General features: G+C 42.6%; 1 protein-coding gene across 3 annotated transcripts in view; it reads right to left on the bottom strand.

Moving 5' to 3' along the window:
• Ebf2 (EBF transcription factor 2) overlaps positions 1-25,015 on the bottom strand; it is a 199,014-nt gene that overhangs the window by 45,330 nt on the left and 128,669 nt on the right. For all 3 annotated transcript variants that reach the window (NM_001431586.1, NM_001108383.1, NM_001431585.1), the window contains one exon: positions 13,060-13,141. In NM_001431586.1, the coding sequence (NP_001418515.1) occupies positions 13,060-13,141 (82 nt within the window). The remainder of the gene's footprint in view (positions 1-13,059; positions 13,142-25,015) is intronic.

The following is a 25,015-nucleotide window of genomic DNA, read 5'->3' as shown; positions in this document are numbered from 1 at the left end:
GATCTTCAAGCATAAAACAAAAATGAAAGAGAGAACTTCAAGCATTACACGTTAACAAGCAAGACTGGGAACTCCAAGAAGAACCCCAGCTCCATCCGAGGACGTTGAGACTATGAGGAATAGTCACTCAGGAACTGTCTGATTCATTGCACAAGCTTGTCACATTTCTCACTCACAAAATGCAGAGCTTTCTCTAGCCAGCAGATTTCATCATAGTCTGCTTTGGGTGGAGAAAGACTCGGTTCCAAAGTGAACATTTCCCGAATGATATACCCTAGTGGTTCACATGCACTTCATTATTTTCTATTAACAATGGAAATAAATTTTAATCTTTTGCTGGCTAGTGCTGGCCTCTCATGACAGCAAGGGAATTAACCTGAATTATTTCAGTGTCTGCAAAATTTATTACAAGATTTTAAATTATGTCCAAATGTATGTGCATGCATGTACGTGTGTGCATGTGTGTATGTTCATTTGTGTGCATATATGTGTGCGTGTGCATGAAATTCTTTTTTTCATATTCCAAATACCTTAGGCTGTGAAGTTGTGAAGTGCTTAGGAAAAAAAAAAACTAATGGATTTGATTCACAAATTCCAGCACATGAAATCAGACATGAGTTTTCCCTATCCATGCTTGAACTCTGGATTCTACATACATTCTCTACTTCTAGAAGAATAAGCTGCATTATGGACGGGAAGACCCATTTGGCTCAGTCAAGGCTTCAGGTTTAACTTCCTTCTCTGTTCTCTGATGGATGATGACAACGCTGATATTATTCTATCCCAAGGAGTAAGGACTTCTCCATGTTTTAAGGCTAAAGGAAGTAGAATGCACATTCCAACATCATCCCACTCCCAGGCCTTCCCCTTCCCCAAGCCAACTTCTTTCCCCTAGTGAGTATTTCCTGGGTCACAAAGGCTGACCCCTTCCATCTGGAATCAATCAGTCAACCCCTGACAACTTCCTGAAACACCTCACTCCATTTCCTGTTCTCTCCCCCTCCTCGCTTTCCCCCTGGTTTGCTTCACTCTTCAAAACTGCAGGCTACAGCAGCTTAATGTTAGAGGGTCAGACACAGCTAGACTCCAAAACACTACACAAGGACACCTTTGACCTTCAAAAATCTTTACATCTTAGCTAAACAAATCAAGGTCAACATTTCTTACCATTACCTTGTTAACTATTTATATGCGTCTTACCACTGACTCTGCTGGTCGTGCAACCATCAGAACCACTTGTTATTCTAAGATTGTAAACCCATCTGCTTTGAAAGAAGCACTTTCGGTCTGGATGAAACATGCCATTTGGAGGTCCCTCAAACCCAAAATCGCCAGTATTATAGCAACCGTATGGACCAAGACTTATCCATGTCTCTTGTCACCTAAACTTGACATCTCATCTTTTCCGAGGCTCTCCTGGCACCGCCAGTCTGCTGGCACAGCCTGAAAGAATGCCAATTAGGAATACAGATGTCCATAATTCATGAGGGATGGACCTCCGTGTTTGCCGCTCATCCTGGTGACAAGTTCCATTTATTTCTCTCTGTTGATGTGTCTGTATTTCAGATCTGCACAAGTCCTGGTAGATGGTAGCTCCATCCTCAGGCACTTCAACACCCACACAGCAAGCAATTCAATCATCTCAAGATACCCTCAGGCCAAAGTTCTGAGAAAGGGGAGGGGAGAGTAGTTGAATTCACTCACAGTTTACGTGAGAGTGGTCCTTCCTTTTTGCAACTCATTGTTTTATTTTGACTGTCAACTCTAATTTTTGGTTAGGCAGTAAACATAGACCTAACAGACAGGTGAGTGCACAGTCTCATTCTTCCTCCCTTAAAAAAACTATTAATTTTAACTTTTTGTTTGTGTCCTGCCTGCATGTTTGTGCATATACTACACGTGTGGTTGGTGCCCATAAAGGCCAGAAGAGGGCATCATGTCCCCTGGGATTGGTGTTACAAATGTTTGTGAGCTACTATGTCTGTGTTGGGTACTGAATGCAGGTTCTCTGCAAGAGAAGTCAGGTCGCCCTGGGTAGTTTGAAACTCACTGTGTAGGCCAGGCTGACCTCAAATTCACAGCCATTCACTTGCCTCTGCCCTGGTGTGCCTCTATTTTGAGTCACCTAATGATAAGGTAGTGTTAGCAGAGAGAGACAGGAGGGCAACACTGACATCATAGTCCCTTGAAGAGTACAAAGACAGATGTGAGAATGGAACCCACAATCATGCGAGCAGTTTCTTACAAAGTCCACCTGAAAACTGCCTTCTTCAAATTCTATTTTTCTCTTTATCACTGTTAAGACAGCCCATGTTTCTTACCCTGGTGATTTATACCAAGCAGGAGCTGAGGTGGAAAATGCTCTTTCCAGTTCATACAACATCACAGTGGGAGTAGCCCGTTAATCTGCCTTCACAGTTAATTTTTAAACAGTTTCTTTGATATTAATATTCTACGCATGGCAAGTAGACATCAAAACGGACTTATCCACACCTTGCACTACACTTTCGGAACTGCTCTATTTATCAAAAGCTCTATTCTCAAAGTTCTGACTATATGACTTTTGTTGGTTCACGTTAGCCAGAGGAATGATCTAGTCCTTCCCTGCCATCCTTTCTCGCCCCATACCCAGGTGGGTCTCCAAAGGCAACTATGTGAAGATGATTAAAAATGAAGAAGTCAGGAAGAAAAATGGGTGGGAAGGCTAAGCAATTTGCTCTTTGAAATAGACAACAATCCCATTGTTTGCAGAGAGTAATGACTCTGGTTAGAAGCCCCCTTGTCCCGCCCCTTACCCCCCTCCACCCCATCTTTAGAGTGCTTGCTCTAAAGTCACGCCAGATTCTACTATTAGTCAGGCACTGGCTCCTGCCATTTCTGTGAGGGTCATACACCTCTCAGCTCAATGTGGGGCCTCAGCAAAGCGGTAACAGAAGGCATTTATAGCTCGCTCACTGCCGAGGCCTCTCTGATACCCCTACTTAGGAACATGCATACATGCAGCGAAATAAAATGCTCTCAGAAATTCCCGTTGTTCTGCCAAGTATGGGGGAAAAAACCTTTATGACATTTTACATCTGGAAATGGAATTAGATTCATGATGTGCTTCCCCCTTATTACTGTTCGGTTGCTGTACGTGTTATTTCAGCTTTCCCGAAGCACAACTGTATGTGGGGATTTTATATTCCACCTGTGGAAGGAGAAAAGCAACACAGAGGCCATTAAAGTAAGAGGGGATCACATCAGACCACTGCCATGGGAGACAACCTAGCTGGGAGTCCACCTTGGAGGAAGAACTATGCATTGTGGTTTCAATATGCCAGCTAATCCCCATAACTGACAAGAAGGGTCTAAGGAAACAATTCTGCCTGAGCTCGCCTTAATGCTGCCCAACCTAACAACAGTTTGGCTATTGCACTTTGCTTCTTGGTATCCATCTCACTGCTGGCACATGTATTTTTCAAGCCAGATTTAAAGCCCAGATTCATCTTTGTTGACTGGACTCCGGAGTCCCTCAAATTACCTTAAACTGCCTATCCCACAAGTGTGGGTTTTTTTCCATAAAAAATATATTGATGTATTCCCAGGATTCTTAGAAAGAGGCTTTATTTCACATTCTTTGCAGGTAAAGTTTCTGTTCCATGAAGTATCAAGTCCCAAACAGGAGAACACAAAACTGGTTGCCATAGTGACGGGCCAAAGGATTCTGGGATTGTTGACACCAAGAATTGTAACTGAGCAGACAGTGCTGTATTTCAAGCAGCTGTCGAGGGTTTTACTTTATGGAGGTAAGTGTCTGCCTACATATATGCGTGTGCACCATTTGTATGCAGCCATCAAGTTAGCATTGAGCGTCCAGGCTCTGAATGCTTTAAGCAGCCTACATGGAAGACGGACCAAGATAAACAAAAGACATCAGCGACTGTCCCTGGACAGCAATATATCCATGAAAACTAAACTGTGCACCTTTCAACACTCTTGAGCCCCTAAAATGAGAGGAACTAACCTGACTTGAAGGCCTTGGTATTGTCACGAAGAATTCTAAAACTTGAGTTGTACTAGTTGAGGGGACTCACATGATGGGTTTGTGTCCATACATGTGTGTGCACCCATGCAGGTTTTAGAGGGCAGTAAATATTGAGGAACCAACTCATGTGCCTTCTGCCTCTTGTTTGAGACAAAGTCTGGCTAACTGGCAGTGAGCTTCTTGAGGACCTGCCTGCCTCTACCTCTGCCTCCATGTCACCCACTGATGTAGAATTTTTTATGTAAATTCTACAGATACTTGCAAGACAAGTTCTTGACTGAATGAGCTGTCTACCCAATGCTATCTGACTTGAAAGCAAAACCAAGCAAAAGCCCAGGGCCAATGTAGGCTCTGAAAAAGGCTTGTGCGAAAAGTCTTCCACTGGGCTGTTTTGGCAAGCTTGGCTTCAGAATAGAACTTGTATTTATTTTTACATCAATTATTTTAGTTCTTTTTTTTTACACTTACTAGAAATGTTTTAGGTCAGACTTGCTTTAAAAAAAAAAATCCAGTTGAATATGTAGCGAAATAAAGAGGCAGGACTTTTTTTAGCCAGCTTTTCATGCTGTCCCTAGAGAGCCTCTAGTCCATTCATCAGCTTCACAACTCTCAGCTCCCTTCTCAAAGGCCACGGACACTTGCCATACCACCCTACCTCGTCTCTTCCATCAGCCTCTCTGCTTTTCCCATCAAAACTTAACGCCAAGAAGGATGTTGTAGTCAAGGGCAGTATTTTACTAGCAAGAGTTTTGGGAGCCTCGTGGGAGCCACACAATACATTTGATGCAGTTCTTTGTTCGACACCACAATATTCTGCCCCCACACTCGCTCCCAAGGGACTTCCTGAGTCACCTGCTGTCCATCAAAAATCAGAAACACAGAGCCTCCTCGTCGGCAGTTTAAAAAGCCATTCATTCCTGTCGCAGAACTGAGAAACCTCTGGTCTGTATCTCAGTAATTTCTACATCTTATTGGACTAGGGTGGGCACAATACACCCAAATTTGCATCCTCTGAGTCATTTGAGCATTTTAGGATTGGCTTTCACCTGTCTGAAGTTTGGTACATTCTTTCCTAAAAGCTGTTTATGTGTCTATCAGCTTGGACATCTGTGTGTTCCCTTTCTCCCAAAAAGAACTCAAAATTCTCAAAAACAGAAAGTTAGTTAAAATTGGTATCACCCTGATTCCTGACCTCATTTGAGATACCAAATGTCAAGAGGTGTGAAGGCAGAAGGTTGCTACCGCAAAGAAAAGCTTAGAGGAGCTCACAACGTTCTACAACAAAAAGCCCCTCAGAGGTTTTCTCAACTCCTGAGAGATCGCTGTTGTCCCTGGGACTAGCTGGTTTGCTTTATGACCAGATCATGGGCTCAGCTGCTGATCAGAGGGGCCCAAGTCAAGTGGTTTTCATTATGTGTTTAGAACTGTGGCCCGGTAGCACAGTGACTTTCAAATGGGATGGGCTTCGAGATCGCACAGCAGCTGGGGCAGCTCTCAGACCAAGGTTTCACTGAAGAAACCTGCAGGCAGCTGGAGCTCTATTAAATTCGTACCATTTGGAGTTAATTTAAACTCTCCTTTCCCTCTTCAACGGGTGTGAGAGAAACATTCAACATTTTTTATTTAAGGAAAATAGATGGTAGTGCCATTAAAAAGTTTTCTATAAGAGCTAGGGGTTTAAAAACATCATAAGGGGTTGTTGGATAGATGTTGGCCCAGTTCCAAGACATGAGTAGCCATGACCTTTGCTCCTGCTTCATTCAGTCAAACAGACTAATGGTGAACACCCAGCTGTGTGGACGAGGTGTTTTTGTCAGAGAAGCTAATTTCTCCATCATTCTTGTGTGGCTGAGGCACGCTACAATATAAACATGAGGACTGTCGCATTATCCAGCTACTCCACGACTGTCAGTTCTTACACCGGCAGATCTGTGTCCAAGATTTTGTTCTCTCCAGCACCACACATTTCTTACTTCAGAAGTCTGACAGGCCTGCTCTAGGCATGCTCCCTAAAGCACCAGCAGCTCTCCTGGAGAGCCCCTGTAAATCTCCTCAGGATGCCCCTAGTCTATACCTCATCCTGTAGGAATAGATGCAGTCCAAGAACCAACTCAGCTCCTCCGTCTTTCTCCATCCAGCCTATAACTAACTTTGTCTTATACTAGAAACTCAAGGGTCCTTCCATGTCAAGTTACATCTTATCTTAAGGTCAAGGAGGTTGTGACATCTGGATGGTTCTCTGCCTAACGTAGCAATGCAAATTAAGGTGGCCATTGGCTAGAGTCTTTGCTGATCTTACAACGGTCAGAGAGAAAAAACAGTTGGTAAAAATTTTGATTTTTGTAGTTGCTGTTCATTTATCTCAATAAAACCACTGAAAACAAATCATTTGGTGGAACTTAAAGGGACTGATTGGGGAATAATTTTAAGATATCTGGAGTCTCTTTCTTTATCCTAATATTTACCCTACAATAATCCTGCCCTCCATTTTGATTTGGAGGTAGGACACGTATCAAAACTGCTCTGGGGGTAGGATACATGTCAACGAGACCGACACCAGGATGCTTCATGGAAAATCCCATGAAGCCCTCTATAGAAGTGAGTGCCCAGTCTTGCGTGGAGGATCTGCTGGTAACATAGGTAAGTTCTGCAAAGTGTTGGGAAAAACACTCACACTTAACGTTGTTAGAATGCTGAGTATCAACTGAACTCTACGTCATCCTCACTGACTGTACGGCTGAGCTCCAACAAGCACCACCAAGACAACTACGCCATGCAGGACTTCTTGCAAAAAAGAGTGCAGAGAAGCAGACCTGGGCTTTGGAAAGCATTTGGAAGCATTCCCAAATTCTACTTCCTGTATCACACTGAAGATGGAGCTGGCTTGCATTTGGGTTACCTGTGCTAGGTCTCCAGCACACAGAATGTTTTCTGTGATGTTCGCAGGTGAATAACCAGCTGGATGAGGGCATGCAGGTCTTCACTATGCCTGCCACAGAGCCAACTTGCCTATCAGTGATGGAGACTGAGCAACAATGAGCCCAAAATTGTCATCAGCTCCACCCGTGCTTTAGAAAGTAGACATGGGAAACAGCAATGTGCCAACTTGTCCCTGGGTTTATTAACTGCCTGTTCTCTATCCATATGGCAGAGAAATAAAGAATGGGGCTCATTCTGACTTTGCTTACACTGGACATCAGTGTTCTTCCTTTTTCACAGGGAAAGGGGTCCCGGAAATCCTAACTTCTCTCTGCTTTTTTTTTCTTTCTTTTTCTCTTAAAAATTGAGTGGACAGCCATGTGATGAGCCCTACAGAGTGTCTTTATGATGCTGTGTACAGGTGAGACCACACGAACTACATTCAACAAGCATATGCTGGAGGGACGAATACCCATCACCAGAAAATGTAGCACTTGTCAGACGTTGCGGAGAACGGCATGTTAGCTAAGAAACCAATAGTTCTGAGGTGCTGAAAAATGCCCCACCAAGAAGGTGACACACAGATGTGAACCTGAAGATGCTGATGAAGAGTCAGAAATTAAAAAGCAGTGAAGGGTTCTTAGACGGAGATGTGAGTATTCGCGAGGATGCCAAGATGGAAAACAGTGGGGGGGGGGGGGGCGGGATTTGCTCATGAGCAGGCGATGACGTATGGGAGCTTCCTGGGGTGAGGGAGTAGAAGATGTGTCTGAGGTGGAGAGGCTGAGGCAAAGTGTCTTATCTGCCTTTTAGAATCTGGGTTTTGTGTTGATAGCTGGTAGCTAACCATGTAGTGTATTAATAGATCATTTGTCATTAGAGCTGAGAGGGGATTGAACTAGGGAAGATTGGAGGGACCCATCCATCACAGGAGAGAGGGGTGGGCTTGCCAGACGCTTGGGAGAAGGAGGAAGTGGTACTGTACCAGTGGACGAAGAGGAAATTAATCAAGGGGTAAGTGTTGAGCTCTATTTGAGCTCGTGCTCATTAGTCATTGACAGGAAGATGTCCAGGAAGGCAGGTTGAAGCTTTAGCTACATCCAAAGAGGATGAAGTATGGGGATGTGGAGCCAAAAGTCACCTGGGAACAGGTAACATTTAAACCCAAAAAGGTGTCTGGGAGATTGGGGCAGGCCCTGTGTGGACAGAGTGCTGAAATTGAGGGCTGATTTACACTGAAGATGCTGCTTGGTACTAGATGAACATCCTTGCTTTAGAACAGGAGCCCATGAAACCCTGGGGCATGCTCTGGAGAATCTTTATAATATTAAGCTTTTTATGAAAATCTAGCTTCATGTTGGCACAAAGGCCATATCTTTGACCTGATCCCCAAAGGGACTAGAGACAAGGATTAAGACCCAGATATTTCCACAGACAATTGTCATCAATTAATGACATATCCGATGGTCTTTAGGATTTGAACAGAACTGAAGAGATTGGTTTCGGTCTTCAAATCTGCTTCATATAATGATTTAGTCTTGTTCGATGACTTGAAGGGGTTTAGGGTAAAGATTCTTGGTACTACTGGTTTTAGGAGAAGAGAAAGTATTTGATTAGGTTCATGGTTTTGAGAGAAATGCTTATGTTCTGTTCAGATCTGCACAAAAGCATTCTTCAACCCGGTATGTGTTTGATCATTAGTGGAAGTTGTTTTACTATGAGGCAGAGAACTGCCACCCTTGTCAAACTGAATGATTCATGTGATCCAAGCCCTTTTCTGGAGATCGCTCTCCCACTTCTGTCCTCACCTACTATCCCTGACTTTGTGTCACATTTGAAATCTGATCCCAGTTTCTCAGTTGACCATAACAGCACACAGACAGTCCTTCCTTCATAAAAGTCTTTGCCACATAAAAGAGCTGCTATTGACGGTTACTTTCTTCCTGGAATCTGAGAAGATTCTAAAATTGCTAGGTCACACAACTAAGGAGGACCCCACCATGTACCTTAGGTACACAATGAGCTCTTGCAACTCAACAATGAAAAAAGAAGGCCTGGCTTCAAAATGAGCAAAGGACGTAAATGGGCATCTTCTAAAGGAGATGGATGAGCAAGTGAGTGGTAAGTATGTCGAAGGGCGCTGGCAGAACCTGCTTCAGTCATGAGTGACTGACAGATTGAAATAGTCACGAGATTCCACCCCACTGCTGTAGGGTGACTCATTTTAAAAATAAATCACGGGCCTGGAGAGACAGTTCTGAGCAACGTGGCTCTTGCAGAGAACCAAATTCAGCTCCCAGCACCTACGTTGGGAGGTTCACAACTGCCTGCAACTCCAGCTCCAGGTGAAAGAACAACCTCTTCTGGCTTTTTCAAGCACTGCACTTACATTCACATGCACAGTTATGAATAAAATAAACCCTTTTTTAAAAAAATGTAATAAAACCATGAGGAGTTAGAAAAACTGGTGTCTTCACACATGACTGCTAGGAATCCAAACTGGTGCAGCCACTGTGAAAAAGAATTTGGCAGTTTCTCAAAAAGTTAAAGATAGACCTACCCTGTGATCCAGAAATGCTACTCCTAGCTCTGTCCCCAAGAGAACTGAAACATATGTTCCAAAAACAACTCAATATCACAGAAGCTTTAAAGGCATAAAACACAAATGTTAGTTAACTAAATAAAAGGTGAGCAAACTGCATTCTACACAGACAATGGAATAGTATTCAGCTATAAAAAAAGAATAAGGCATTGTTACCTTACCAACCTCAAAAACACTATGCTACGTGAGAGACCCCTGAAATACTGAGGGGTTTGATTAATATGATTTATGTGGATTTATATAGGATAGACCCACAAAGGTAAAAGGCCAATCAGTGGTATCAGGTAACTGAGAAGAAACAGGAAGTGGGAAGCACGAAGTAATTTGCAAGGTGATGAGAATGTTTTGGAATCAGGAGTGGTGGTCACACAACACTGCCCATGTGTTAAAACCATTGGTGTGCATACACTAAAGTACCCGGGATGGAGATGAGCATTGTACATAAACTTCTCCTTAAAGCCACTGGTGTGCACACACTAAAGTACTTGGGATGTTAATCATTGAGGAGATGAGTATCATCTTAATGTATATTTAAAATGTGAAATAAAATGGACAGGCGTTATTAGGCTAGCCCTGGAGATAACCAGATCCTAGAATTCATAAGCCTTTCTGTATACTGCTCATCCATGAAGAAGCTAACTGCACTCAGAAAGACTGAGGTGTTCTGGCGACTCTGAAGTCAGCACGTTAATTCTAAGCCAGTTAAACACATTAACAGAGTGACTTTCACCTAGCAAAGACTTGAAGAAATAAGCAAGGCTGGTGTGCATTTGCCTCATGAAGACAATTCTAAATTGGGGATAGGGGTGAGAACTCAGAGTGGTCCAGTATATACACATCACATTCTGAGAGGCTCTTCAAATTAACAACTTGGTCAAGTGCAGTAGTATAAGATAGCCTCAAGAGTGAAGCTTTCCTGCTTCTTTTTCTCTAGGCTGTGTTTCTTCCAGCAATGTAGCAAATATTTATTCCTGGTGACAATTTAAGACTCTGGTACTATTCACTCTTTTTTTTTTTTTTTTTTTTTGGTTCTTTTTTTCGGAGCTGGGGACCGAACCCAGGGCCTTGCGCTTCCTAGGTAAGCGCTCTACCACTGAGCTAAATCCCCAGCCCCTTCACTCTTCTTTATAAAAAAACTATTTAATTTTGTAGTAACATTTGGAACCCTGGGAATGGTAAATTTTCAGAATGGGGGTCTTCCTGCAGATTCCCAAGAAGGCTGACCACATTTCTGCTTGTTTTCCTATGAATCAGCTGAGAAATCAGAGTGAGGAAGTGGAGAGAAGCAGGACAACATTAAATATTAACATTACAACTGTGTGTGTGTGTGTGTGTGTGTGTGTGTGTGTGTGTGTGTGTGTGTTGGGCCATGTGTGGTGGTGCAGACCATTTAATCCCAGTACTCAGGGGGCAGAGGTAGCCAGATCTCTGAGTTTGAGGCCAGCCTGGTCTACAGAGCAAGTTCAAGGACAGCCAAAGCAACATAGCAACCCTGTCTCAAAGAACCAAAGATAGATGGATGGATAGATAGATAGATAGATAGATAGATAGATAGATAGATAGATAGATAGATAGATAGATGATAGATAATAGATAGGTAGATAGATGATAGGTAGGTAGATAGATAGATAGATAGATAGATAGATAGATAGATAGATAGATAATAGATAGGTAGGTAGATAGATGATAGATAGATAGGTAGATAGATAGATAATAGATAGGTAGATAGATGATAGATAGGTAGATAGATAGATGACAGATAGATAGATAGATAGATAGATAGATAGATAGATAGATAGATAATAGGTAGATAGATAGATAATAGGTAGGTAGGTAGATAGATAGATAGATAGATAGATAGATAGATAGATAGATAGAAGATAGTAGATAGGTAGATAATAGATAGACTAGACAAAATAAGTAAATAAAATATGTTGGTCATGGCAAGATAACTGGATAAGCATGCTGCGGTTTGTAGCATGGTGACTGCGGGGCTGTGGTTTGCAGGACGGTGACTGCAGGACTGCATTTAGAAGCATTTGCACTGGCGGGCTAGATGCCCAGCACTCCTCGTTTTTCTCTTCTGTTTGCTTTCTCTCTTTCCTCCCTCCTTTCCCTTCTCTCTTGTTTCTTTTCTTTTCAGTAGTAGGGGGTCAAACCCAGAGCTCCCCAAGCCAAGCAAACATTCTCTCCCTGCACTAAACACCGGGCTCCTACTAGTTCTTCCATGTTTCTGTCCCCAATACCCTTTTAACATTTGGCTTCACCACAGACACTCTCCCAAGGACAGGCAGGAGTAGACATAACTCCTGGGGTCCAGTATGAAGTAAACAGACATCACTCCTCACGGAAAAACAATTGCCCATTTTAAGGCCACAACAAAACACAAACCCAGAGTCTGGCACTTACGTGCCCATGATCTTGGAGGTCTGTGACCAATCCTCCTGGTTCTGATATCTTTTGTCTCAGAGCAGGGTCAAGTTGCCAAATTATCTAGAACCTTCCCTGTCTTGAGGCACTAGGCTAGCCAGCCCTGATTTTCACCCCATTGAGTCCCACGCCTCAACGTCACACTTCAGTAATTTTTCACTCTCATGGGGAACTATATAGAGCTCCGCATACTCAGGGCAGGCATGACTGGCAGAAGAACCATTTGTTGAGTTAAATGCAGTCCTTCTGGTCACTAGAAAGGGAACCTAGCAGTTGCACTTGCTCCCAACTCTAACCCAACACTCTGCTCCAGCTCTGTTTATTAGCTGTCTCCTCAGCCTGGCAGTGGCAGGGGTGATGAAATCGGTGGCAGATTTCACTGTCAGGCAGCTGGGTCACTGTCCCCAGGGTCTTGTTGTCATGCTGGGGTCTTAAAGTGACCATGGCTGCTTGGATTGCTACTTTCCAACAGGCCGAGAGACCATCGAATAGTTAAACTGGTGGAAAAGAAGGACCTGGCTGTTGCTTGCAGAAAACACATAGAGAAGCAGCTTTGAAAAAATCCCAAGGTAGTAGAGTATCAAGAATATGGCCCCTGCTGTGGGCAGCTGTGAGTGCAAGGGGCGGCCTGAGGGCTGGAAATCAAATCTCTAGCCCGGGTTGGTGCCTCTCCCATGAGGCTCTGCCAGTAGAGGCGAGAAAACCCTAAACACTACAAAATGAAAAAACCCTCCATCCTGGTAGAGGGAGGTTACCATCAATGTTATCTTTTGTATGGCTAACGCTATCATTGAGGGATAGATTGGAGGGAGGGAGAGAGAGAGAGAGAGAGAGAGAGAGAGAGAGAGAGAGAGAGAGAGAAAGGTAGAGAGAGAGACAGACAGAGAGAGACACACACAGAGAGAGAGAGAGGTAGAGAGAGAAAGGTAGAGAGAGAGACAGACAGACAGACAGAGACAGACAGAGAGAGACACACACAGAGAGAGAGAGAGAGAGAGAGAGAGAGAGAGAGAGAGAGAGAGAGAGAGAGAGAGAGAACAGGGTGACTTATTTAATAGGTATGATCCTCAGGGTCCCTTACCTGAAACCGTCTCATGTCCCTTGGGTTTCCTGCTGTTTTCAAACAATTCTGATTGCACTTCAGGAAAAATTTTAAAAAGAATCTGTGAAGAGAAAGCAATGTGTTACTTTTTTTTTTCAGTAAACATTTTTAAACGAGAGACTCTATCTGTGTTCTATTAGATTTGATTTGAGGGAGAAAAAAAAATAGGTGATTGTGTTTCAGGTCTGGGGAATTTCAACCAGCCATGCCTGGGAGAGGAACATTGCTGACCCCCTGTAATTTGCAAATTTGGATGTTTTCAATGGTAGGCTGAGAGCCCTCTTGCTCCATCACGGTGGGGGATTGTTAAGCGGTTCACAATCTGGGCTCTGCTCTGCACACCCACCCCCCTGGAATCTGTGCAGCTTTCAGTCTGCAAAAGAGGGCTCTGAGTGCAGCAGTGGCCCCTGCTGGACAGAAAGTATCACTCTGGGTTTAAAATGACAGGACAAGGCCCAGAACCCAGGACTCCTCCTCCAGTCTGTCCCTTTCGCTGGTCACACAATACCTTCATGCTCACACCTGAAGGTGGTCTCAGAGTTTCCCACGACATGTGCAGAAATAATAAAACACTATATAATTATCTAAAGCTTAAGTCCACCGAGCCAGGATACCTCAGGCATTCATGATTAATAGCAAACAGGAATGACATCTCGGTCCCTCTAGAGACAATCCAGACAAACACGAACCACGATCTGTGGTTATTGTTTGTAAGAACACGATTTTTCTTTTTTGAAGCCCATAGTCCATTAAATGATCAGTGTCATTGCAAAACTGGGCATCTCCAGTCACGCAGTTGCACCAACCAAGAAATATGGCAAAAGGAATCTTTGCAGTCATTTGCTTCATTCCTATTTAAAAAAAATTTTTTTGTTTCAAAATAAATAAGTTTTTCATTTATTTCACTTGCAGAGTCCTTCTTAAAAAAAAAAAAAATCCAGCTTTTGCAGTGCTGAAGTCCCAGGTGAGCTAGGCCTATTTCCCTTTCTGTTACTATGACAACGAAATTTTACCGCAGTCCCAAGGTCCCTTCAGAACTCTTGCATCTATGCCTTGAATTAGAACTTTAAAGGAAAAGATATACATTTTCCCCAGGATTTACCGATAAAAATAAGTAGAAATGAACCAGTCTTAGGAAAATTCTATTTTAAAAGCACAGGTTGGTGAGAGGCTCTTGACGTGACCCTCTGCTAATTTTTGTTTTGTTTTGTTTTGTTAAAAAAAAAACACCACACAAAAGAATTTGAAAGCACTTCAATTAACTGTATGTCTCACAAAATAAATAAGTAAATAAATAAATAAACCAATGAGAAGATGCCAGTAAGATAACGAACAGAGGGGGAGAATTGGTCTATCTAGTTTCTGAGACCCTTAGCCTTTGCTAAAAACATTGGGCAACACTCTCCCAACCCTAACTATGAGCACGGTTGGGTACAAATTTGGAAGTGACGGCTAAATTCTTTCTTCCATTATTTAACATCTGGTCTGGGCTTGTCTCTGGGGGTGTCTAGCGTGGGGTATGTGGGAGGTCAGGCATGGCTTTCTGTGTCATGGTAGGTATGGGGGTGTTAATCAAAATTCTCCAGAAGGAACAGGCAAAGAAATCCATCCAGTGCTGTGCACAGTATAGAACGTGTATAACCTGCTACAGCTTTCTGAAGTACAGGGGGACGTTTGCCTGGGCTAACTTGGGTTAGAAAGGAGAAGGACTTTTGTTTAAGTCAGGACTGAGGGCAAACATTTTCTTTTTTCTTTTTTTTTTCTTTTTTCTTTTCTTTTTTTTTTTTCTCTCGGATCTGGGGACCGAACCCAGGGCCTTGCGCTCGCTAGGCAAGCGCTCTACTGCTGAACTAAATCCCCAACCCCGGGCAAACATTTTCATTCTGGATGGAGAAATGTATCTGTATTCGTACACTCGCTAGCCATGACCACTTACAAACCCTCAGAGCTGCTGCAAGGATCTACTACAATCCTGCCTTGCTTGCTGGAGCCCCTTTTCAAACAAGACCCCAAAGGTCACCCCACACCGTAGCTGCTCCCCAACACACACCTGCCAGAGGTCATTTACGTCTTCCCTTTGTTAAAGCCAGGTTGAGGGCATCTTCGCATTTGCTCCTTGGTTTTTGAAGTTTTGCTTTTCAACAACTGGGCTCCAGATAATGTGTTCTGCGTGCCCTGTGTGTACTTCCCTCTCCTCCCCCACTCCTGTTCCAAAAAAGGATCTGGTGAAAGCATTAATGTTCACCAAGCCATTACTACGGGAGTGGTGTGGTAGGTGGAAAAGTGTGAAAGAGATAAATGTTTACATAAAACCCAGTTGATTTAGGGAAACACTCGGCCTGGTGAAAGGCTTTATTCATTTTAAATTAGAACCCTAAACAGTTCTTCAGATGGAAAACACCCAATTTTGATTCTCTTGCTTGTCTGAGGGCTTTTTGTTTGTAACCTATAGAACAGACCCCTGCATACTGAGGATGTAGCATTTGGCTCACAAAGAGGAAAGAGGAAAAGATGAGTGGGGGATGGGGGATGTTACATTATTAAATATATAACTGCTAAATGGATAATAGTGGAAGTGCTGCTGTGTGAAGTGGTTTTACATGTGAATTTAAAAATTAATTAAAAGAAATTCTAAGGCTTACAAACACTGTCAAATCTTTTCTTGGTATTTTACTGATGTTTTCTGCCATATATAAACACCATATGCACACACACAGAGATGCACACACATACCACATGTTCACACACACAGATGCACACACACACAGAGATGCACACACACACACATACACCACATTGTCACATACACAGATACATATACACAACATATGCACACACAGAGAGATACACATACACACACACCATATGCACACACACCATATGCACACACACAGAGATGTATACACACACACAGGACATGTGCACACACAGAGATGCCCACACACCACATGCTCACACACACAGATACATACACACACACCACATGTACACATAGCGCATGTACACACACACACACACACACACACACACGCCACATACACCCTTTTTCCCAACTGCTTGGTGCAAAACTCTTCATGATCCATCTCATCTATTAGACACAGAATAACTTGCAAGGAACAGATTCTCTCAGAATCCCCTGAGTCTTGATCCCTCCAAAACCAGGAGTGCCTGGAGAATGTCATCCCCCTCTATTCAGAAACAGAACCCCCCCCAAAAAAAAATAATTCCAAAATTCAGACCAAATGTGCTGATTCTCCTCAGAACAGGAGTGGTTTCCCCTTTTTCTAAACAACAGTGACTTCATGAATATTATAAGCACTTAGTGTGCTGCAGTTTGCCAGCCTTCTGACTGCATTCCTAACCAGTGAACCCAAACAACAGCAGGGATGACCTTGCTTTTGGAGGAAGAGGTATGGAGATGTGGGGTCAATGACTGGACTCCAGAGCCTGGCATTCCAGCCTGATTCCTAGATCACTGAGGCAGTGCCATGTCCCAGAAGGCTTTGCTCTACTCTAACAGATACGTGCTAGAATTGAGCTAGCCTGGACCTTGTGACCAAACCCCTTCTCTGGGCAGAGTTAGTTTCTCTGACTGTTAAAGGAAACATTTAACTGGATTATTCTGGAGTTCACTGCAACATCGATGTTCTATGATAGGGAAAATTAAATAAAGAGCAGAAGTGAGAGCCTTCCAGAAAGAGCTACTTTGGGATAAGAACCTACTGATAACAAAAGGAAAGAAATAAAATAGTCATTAAAGTCTACTGTGCTGTAATAAAATTTAAAATCCATGAGTTGTTCATGTCTGGAATTTTCCATTTCATATTTTTTGGGTCACAGTTGACCATGAGTAACTGAAACCCAAAAAAAGTGAAACTATAGAGAAAGAGATACTATATTGCTCTTGGTATGCAGGGCATCATTTTAAGTCTCAAAACCCTTCTCTCAGCAAAGAGTCATCTCATGAGTCACATTAATTGAAGGCCTCAGGTGTTTGAGAAAACTGTCAGGGATCAGTGTGGACACAAAATTGGAACCCAGTTCTTTCTGTCAACCAGCGCCATCTGGTGCTCTCTGTTCCTTACACTGTGGTGATGGCTGCATCATCACCATATACGTAAAACAAAACACTAAAGTACCCATTTCAAAGGGTCAGCATCATAACAGGTAAATGAGATCTCAATAAAGCTGCTAAGTTTGTCTCTCTAGAAGGCTGTCTAAATAAAGAGGGAAAAGAACAAATAAATGAATGGGGTAAGGAAGGAAGAAACTGGCACCTTCCCAAGAAGGTACATTATATCCAAGAAGAAAACAGTAGGCCAAAGATGTCACCAAGAAAAATACTCTTGACTTTGAAAACCTCTGCTGGTTCTGTTTCATGTCTCGTTTGATTAATGTGTTTTAAGTGTGTTCTGGATACCTTGAAAGGTCACACACAGTGGCAAAGGTCTTGGCCTTGTGAAGCATGTAACCAAACTATTCAGAATGTGCTTGCTCCAGAATCTCAAATGACTCTAGAAATATCTAGACATGAGTCTGAATAAGATCAAAGCTTATTACATGGTATTCAAGGAAATATGTATTTTCCTTTACAATCTCTGGGATACTGGGATATTCTGCATTGCTTAAGAACATAAGGAAATTCTCAGATGGCTTAGACTTGTCTTGACCCATCTTAAACAGAAATTGAATTTCAAACTAAATGTACAATAGAGGTCAAAGCTAATGCCCAATGGTTGAGACAGATGTACCACAAAATCACAGAAAAGACAACAATTGGGTATCCTTTCCAGACTCCAGGACTCTGAGCTTATATTTGAGGATCATAGGCAGTGTCCTGCTAATTGAGGTTTATGGAAGAGATCGTTCAACCTATCTCCAATTTTAAAGTCTAAGATCTAATTCTTTCTTTAAATTTTCTAATACAAAATCTTGTCAGTCACCCACCACAGAAGACCCAAGAAAGATTGTATATATACAGCTGTCTAAATTGAGGAAATGCACACTAGTGACAGCTGCCATTACAAACAACTTTGCTCCATGTAAAATGACTCCCTTTGAAGCTTCATTCTTAACTCCCTTGAAACAAGAAAGTCTAACTTTTGTTCTAGAAAGAGATGCTGTCATCACACCACCATGTCTGGTATGCCATAGACAAGATGGTGCCACACATGCTCACAAGGCCAACAACAATGATGCTGTATCTACTCGATAGCCACAAAAGCAGGCAGATCTCTAAGTGGGACCAAATGTCTGGTTACTGTAGTCTCATAGATCATGTGAGTATATAAAGGTAGGTGTTCATTGCTTTTTGAGGAAGATACCTTTTATCTGGATTAGCTATTAAAACTTTTTTAAAAGATCAGTAAATTAAAGTATAGTCAGCTTTCATTGCTCATGTGCAATTCAAAAAAAGACAACAGCCCCTTTCCCTTAAAGCACTCTCAAACCATTTCAGCTATTAAATGTATGGATTCCACACCAGATGACAGAGTGCCAAGGAAAAGAAATAGATGGGTCCTCTCTTCTCCTAGGATTTTTCCATATTGTCTCATCCTTCAGGAGATCTAGCAATCTAGACTCTGGTACCAAGGTGAGAGGCTGTGTGGAATGGACACATGGAGCCTACTTTTAGTGTTGAGAAGGCCTTCGTGGGGTTGGCTTTCCCTTGTGACTAGTTGACAAACACCAGAATCTAGATTTTTAGTGCCTTTTCTGGGCCTTTCAGCATTTAAAAGTATGCTGTGTCTTCAATCAATCAATCAGTCAATCAGTCAATCAATCAATCAATCAATCGATCAGTAAATGCCTCCAAAAGACTCTAAATTCAAGACGCAGAAGACCCAGCCTTGGCCTAAAGATAAAGTAACCTTGAAAAGTCTGATCCCTAAGGAGTCTGCCCAGTGCCCTAAAGCTTTAAGGACCCAGTGAGAATTCTGACAGCTGGCAGGAGAGACTGAATGGCCAACCTCCCAATGGTCTCTTGTCACCCCCAGAAACAAGCTGTGGGTGTAGTATGGCAAAGGTTGGTGTTTCAGGTTTGCCTAAGCAAGGTTGAAGCAGCTAGCAAGAAGGCCCAACAAGATTCATGGGCAGAGTGGATGAAAAGTTCTGACTGACTGGTTCGAGTGGCCATTTGATAATTTCAGTATCCATGGATGGTGAAATGGTTAAGGATGATGAAGGATGGTTGCAGCCATTTTTTGTAAGCTGATGGTCTGTCTTCTCTATTTAATTTAAAAAGGAAAAAAAAAACATTTAAACTATAAACATAATATATGAGCAGAGAGAACCATCAGAAATTCTTAAACGTATTATCATTAACATGAATTTCCTGGATTATTTCAGAAAAAAATTAAAAAACTTTAAGACTAGGTATCACAATATAGCTCTGGATAGCCTGGATCTTACTGTGTAGATCAGGCTGGCCTCGAATTCACAGAGATCCACCTGCCTGAGTTTCCCACATGCTGATTAAAGGTACAAGCCATCACACTGGGGCTATAGAAATATTTTTAAGCAACAATTTTTTCTTGCTTCCAGCTACTGTCAACTTCTCTAGGACCTCTTGACTCAAAGTCTATGCTGACAGTAATAATAATGGCCTATGTTCTTGGCCCCTGTTACATCATTTCCCATGCATGGTCTTATTGAATCCTTGCAACTTGGAGTAAGTAGGCACATTAATGTCTTGGTTTTACAAAGAAGCTCAAAACTTCTCCAAAGTTACCAGATTAATTACCCAAGGTGAAAACATTTGTCTGTGGAAGAGTGGGTAGGAAGCCAAGCTCCAGTCTTTCTGACTCTTAGCAAATTGTTGCTCCATGGGGATTTGTTCAAGCTCTTAACACATTGCCAAGCAGCTTTTTGCTTATGGGACATGTGCCCCATAGGTCTCCATTGGGACCATCAAGTCAGTTTCTTCTGGAAATGAGTGTGGAGTCACTCCTCTCTTGGCAAAACCAAGCAAGCACATAAACAAAAAGTGTTTATTCTTTCTATCAGGGTCCAGAAAGCTCTGGAACCCCAGTGGTGACATCGGAGTGTATAGAAGAAACTAGGAACTCCATCAGACACTTAAAAGGCATCTCAAGAATTCAAATAGGCCAAGTAAGCACAGCCCTGAGAGCTGCTGTGTTCCAGAGAAAACTCAGAAAACTGCTCAATCAAATGAGGAAGATTCAGCCATTTGTTCACCAAACTTCATGGAGGAAGAAGGCAGGAATCAGTGGCACCTGGGAAGCTGACTACAATCTTAGAAAACCCTAAACTTGAGTTTTAAGTAATTAAGAGAAAAGATGCTCTCCTATGGAAGACATTTTTAAATAGACCCAACAACTACTTCCTTTGACCACTGATAACTCCATTGTCATGTGTGGTAGCTAAAGGGAAGCCCTTACCAAGCCCCTGTCATGTGACTTCAAGGCCACTGTGAATAGCAGTGTGATTATTGTTGCTTAACATTCATCATGGAATTAGGGACTGCACAAGGCCAGAATTCGCTATCTGTGTAAAATGTCTAGGTAAGTGCCTGCCATGCAGTGAGATGGAGTCCTTTGCTAGGCACATTGCTATCCCTCTTCTCTGTGTTGTACCTCCCACTCCCATGATATTTGTGGAAGAACATATGTATGTGCATGTAGGGGCCAGAGGAACATATGTTGGTGCATAGAGGGGCCAAAGGTCAATGGTGTTATTTTCTTCAATTAATTCCTATCTTGCTTTTTGAGGCAGGATCTCTCCTTTGCATGGTAGTCTCCTCTTAGGTGTGGCTGGCTCCTCTGTAAGCCCTCCTCCTGACACCACCACCCCAACACTAGCGTCACAGGCATGTATCAGCACACACTAGGTTTACACACCTACATCAATGCACATTCAGATCCATGTGCTAGCACACCTGGTTCTTTCATGGATTCTGAAGCTCAAATTTTAAAACCTCATCTTTGCAAGCAAGCATTTTACCAGCTGAGCCATCTCCCCATTATATTTTAAACCATGGCTACTTCACAGAGAGTTGCAGCAAACTTATATTTGGTTCTCTCACGACAGGGTGTCCCTCCAATAACAATATCTACTCTCTACTTGAACTTCCCTTAATTGTTGGGGGACATATTAAAAAGGAAAAAAAAAAACCTAATTCATCCAGTCCAACAAGATTACAGGAGAAAAGCAACAAAAGATGGCTGGTGAAAGTCCTCCACATTGCAGTAAAACAGGTCAGTAATCAGAGTACATACATAGCTCCTAGCTGGCAACAGGCCCTCAGAATCATTTTCCATTCCTTGTGTACTTCAGTGACAAGCTCCTGGAAGAGGCATTTCAGTTTGGCAATAGATCTCTGCTCCTCAACATGGTGCCTTCCAGGTAGGATCTGTTGTATTCATTTAGGCACCAGGAGGTAAGACTTCCCCCCTACCCCCACTGTGTAAATCTGACTCCCATAACGATAGCCTTTATTTCAGAGCCATTTCCTGATGCCTTCTGAAGGGTCTCCCAAAGCCCCAGTGGCAAACAATTGACTGTACAAAGCAACTAAGCTGTAAAAGCAGGGGCGTCACTCTTCTCACCCCCCTCTTAATCCTGACCAATAACAGCACACTTTGGTTGCTCAAGACCAGGCTTTTGCACAGACATTTATATCAAACTCCATCTCCACTCTCATTCCCCTAAACCCCATTATTCGGCACTGTGGGAGAAAACATCTCTCAAGAAAAGTCTCTGGTTTTGCACTCAGATCAAAATCTGACGCCATTAATGAAACTGATTACAGAGCTCTTTGGGTTTGAATTGGAAAGGAAGCTGACCCTAAGGATGAGTTTGTCATTTTAATTGTCTCTGAAGGTGTCTCTGGGGGATCCTGGCAACCTACTCAAATCTGTCTTTTCCTTTATCTTTATTTTTTCTTTTGTTTAAATTCCAGTGATGGGAATCAAACCCTGGTCCTTGTGACTGCCATGTAAGGCATTCTACCACTGAGCCATACCCCAATCTTCCTTTAATTTTCAAACCAGGTCTTCTTTCTTTGCCCTGTCCCTTTCTTCCCCTCCTCATCACAGAAAGGAAAAAGAACCCAGTAAAACCAAATCACCTGGGGCTGGAGAGATGGCACATCGGTTAAGAGCACTGACTGCTCTTCCAGAGATACTGAGTTCAAATCCCAACAACCACATGGGGGCTCACAACCATCTGTAAGGGGATCAGATGCCCTCTTCTGGTGTGTCTGAAGATATCGACAGTGTACATCATACATTAAAATAAATAAATAAATCTTAAAAAAAAAACCAAATCACCTACACACACACACACACACACACACACACACACACACACACACATACTCACACGCCCCCCACACACACACACACAATTGCTGAGACTTCAGAGTGAGGAGGATACAAATCTATTTTCCGTCTACTACAATGACTCCTTGGATGAAGGAGAGAAATGAAGTTATTAGCCAGGCATTGGCTTAATGGGTTCCAGTCCCTGTCAATCCAGGCCTCCCCTCCCTTTCCCCTCTGGTTCTCTGCCCTCCCAGCTAAACTCATCTATGCTAGGCTGAGCAGTGAACACCGATTACACCAGGAGCCCTTAGCTGCTGCCTGGTCCACTGGTTTTTACTGTTTTGCCAGATGGTTGAGGCCAGTGTGTAAAACTCTCCACCCTACCATTAATTCATAACTCAGTAATAACTTTCCCACGACTCCGGGAAATTGAAGTGAAGTGCAAATGTGAATATTTGGAAAGGGAAAGGAGGTTGGACAACTATTTTACACCTGCCATATTTGATACCAGAGAGACAAAAAATCATAATAATACCCCTATTTCGGCAGACTGGAATGTACTTCTCCTTAAGCCAAAGGCAGTCGAGTAAACATGTACTCCAGGAGAAAGTGAGGAAGAAAGCTGAGAGGGTACAGGTCTCCTAGCACCACTCTCCCTCTGCCATTAGTTTATATCTATTGTACCTAGGCGCTCACTCACTAGTGACCTTGAGTGTCTCTGTAACATTAGACTCATCTGACAGATTCAGAGATTAGCTGATACGAGTGCGTTCTCTTGCTAAGACAGGACACCATCCAATGTTGGTTAGCATCATTAAACTAAAACTGACTTTTCACCTGCTCCCATACCATATGCAGCTGCAAATTTTTAAATTAAACTATGAAGCCATGCATAAATTTACATATATTACAGACTAGCCTCTCCATTTAACATGCAAATGTACTCCAATGTTTCAGAACACCTTCTGTCGCTAATTAATTTGCTGAATTATAATTAGACTAATCCTGCATAATTAATAAGCACAGATTTTTTTTTAATTTGTAAGCAGCTTGAGGAGATCATTCACTTCCTTCTATAAACTGCTAAGTAAGTGTTAAAAAAAAATCTGGAAGGAACATGTGTGAAAAGGTATGTTTGATGTCGCATACAAACTCGAACTAGATGGAAGATGCAGGAGTCAGTATTGATAATGGTACGTGTATTTGAAGCCAGCACTCAAACAATCAAAAAAAATCACACCCAGAGGATGGGGTACTAAGTCTCCCTTTGTTTCCTTGTATATAGTGTTTTATTCTTCTCCGTCTATCCGTCGGATCTTCCAAGATCAGAGAGGTGGGAAAGGATTAAAGTAACCGTATGTTGTATTAGATGAGATAATGTTATTAACACTGTACTGTATATCAAAACACTCTGTGCATGCTGGGGGCTTAGAAGCCTCTTTGATGGTATTTGGAATCATTTTCATTTTGGCTGCCAAAAACACCCGAGATCCATCTAGTGGAAACAATTAAGTTCCATTAGTACTGTATCCATTTGGTGATGATTACAGTGAAGGGTTCCTCTTCAATGCAGGGGAGTCTAGAAAAGAAAACCTCAAACTACCAGTCTAGAAAAGAAAATCCAAACTAGGCCTTTGTGCACTTGGAGATGTAAAAGTGTAGAGTTTTATGACAAAGCAGGCAACTTCTTCTTGGTCCCTGACCCCACAGAGTTCAAGGCCTAGAAAGAGAACACATGAAAATGTTTGATGCAAAACAGGGATGTGGGAGGCCGAGTCAGGCTGGACAGGTGGTCAGGCAGTTTGAAAAAAAGACTAGAGAGACAGCCTGGGGAACCCACTGGACGACCAAAGAGAGGTTAAGAAAGCATCAGAGAAAAGGAAAACTTCACTGTCAAGAATATAGAACTTCAGCTTTTCACACAGTGAAACAGTATCACTAGTAACCTAAGGATTGCCTAGCCTGAAGCACTTGAGCCTGGTTACAAAGGTACACCTGGCTCTTTTGAAATTCTGATCACCCTGGCTCTGTCTCCCCAGCCCTGGGTAGAATTAGACTGGGTACTGTTCTCAACCTGTGAGTCTCAACTACATTGGGAAGTCAAAAGATCCTCCTGTTCACAGGGGTTCCCTAAGATCATTGGAAAACACAGAGATTTATATTACAATTCATAACAGTAGCAAACTTACAGTTACAAAGTAGGAAGGAAAATGATTTTACGGGGTGCAGGGTTCACCACAACATGAGGAACTGCACTAAAGAGTCCCAGTAGGAGGAAGGTTGAGAACTACTGGTAGAAGCTGGCACTACCCTTGGCTTGTTCACTGCTGGGGACGATTCTAGAGCTTCCTGCTAGGAGAGCACTCAGCCTGACAGACTTACGCAGCCTGGAAAGTAAAATAGTTTCCTGTCACCGTGGTTATTTTATTTTATTTTTTTAATAGTGAAGTCTTCAAAACAGGTAACAATCTTCCCAGGGTCACTGACATACTAAATACACCCTCCTTCTACCAAGAAACCAACAATGACCCAAACTAAGAGATGAATTAGCTCATGAGTGGAGAAGAAAGAAGAGAAAGTGAGTCGCTGGTCCTCGTCTTGGCACAAACCAGAGGTGGATGCCAGGCCCACCCTCATAGGTCAACTCTGTA

This window comes from Rattus norvegicus, chromosome 15 (genome assembly GCF_021556685.1).
Source record: "Rattus norvegicus strain SHRSP/BbbUtx chromosome 15, alternate assembly SHRSP_T2T, whole genome shotgun sequence".
Taxonomy (NCBI): domain Eukaryota; kingdom Metazoa; phylum Chordata; class Mammalia; order Rodentia; family Muridae; genus Rattus; species Rattus norvegicus.
Note: the sequence above shows the minus strand (reverse complement) of the source record. Positions and strands in the feature narration are given on the sequence as shown.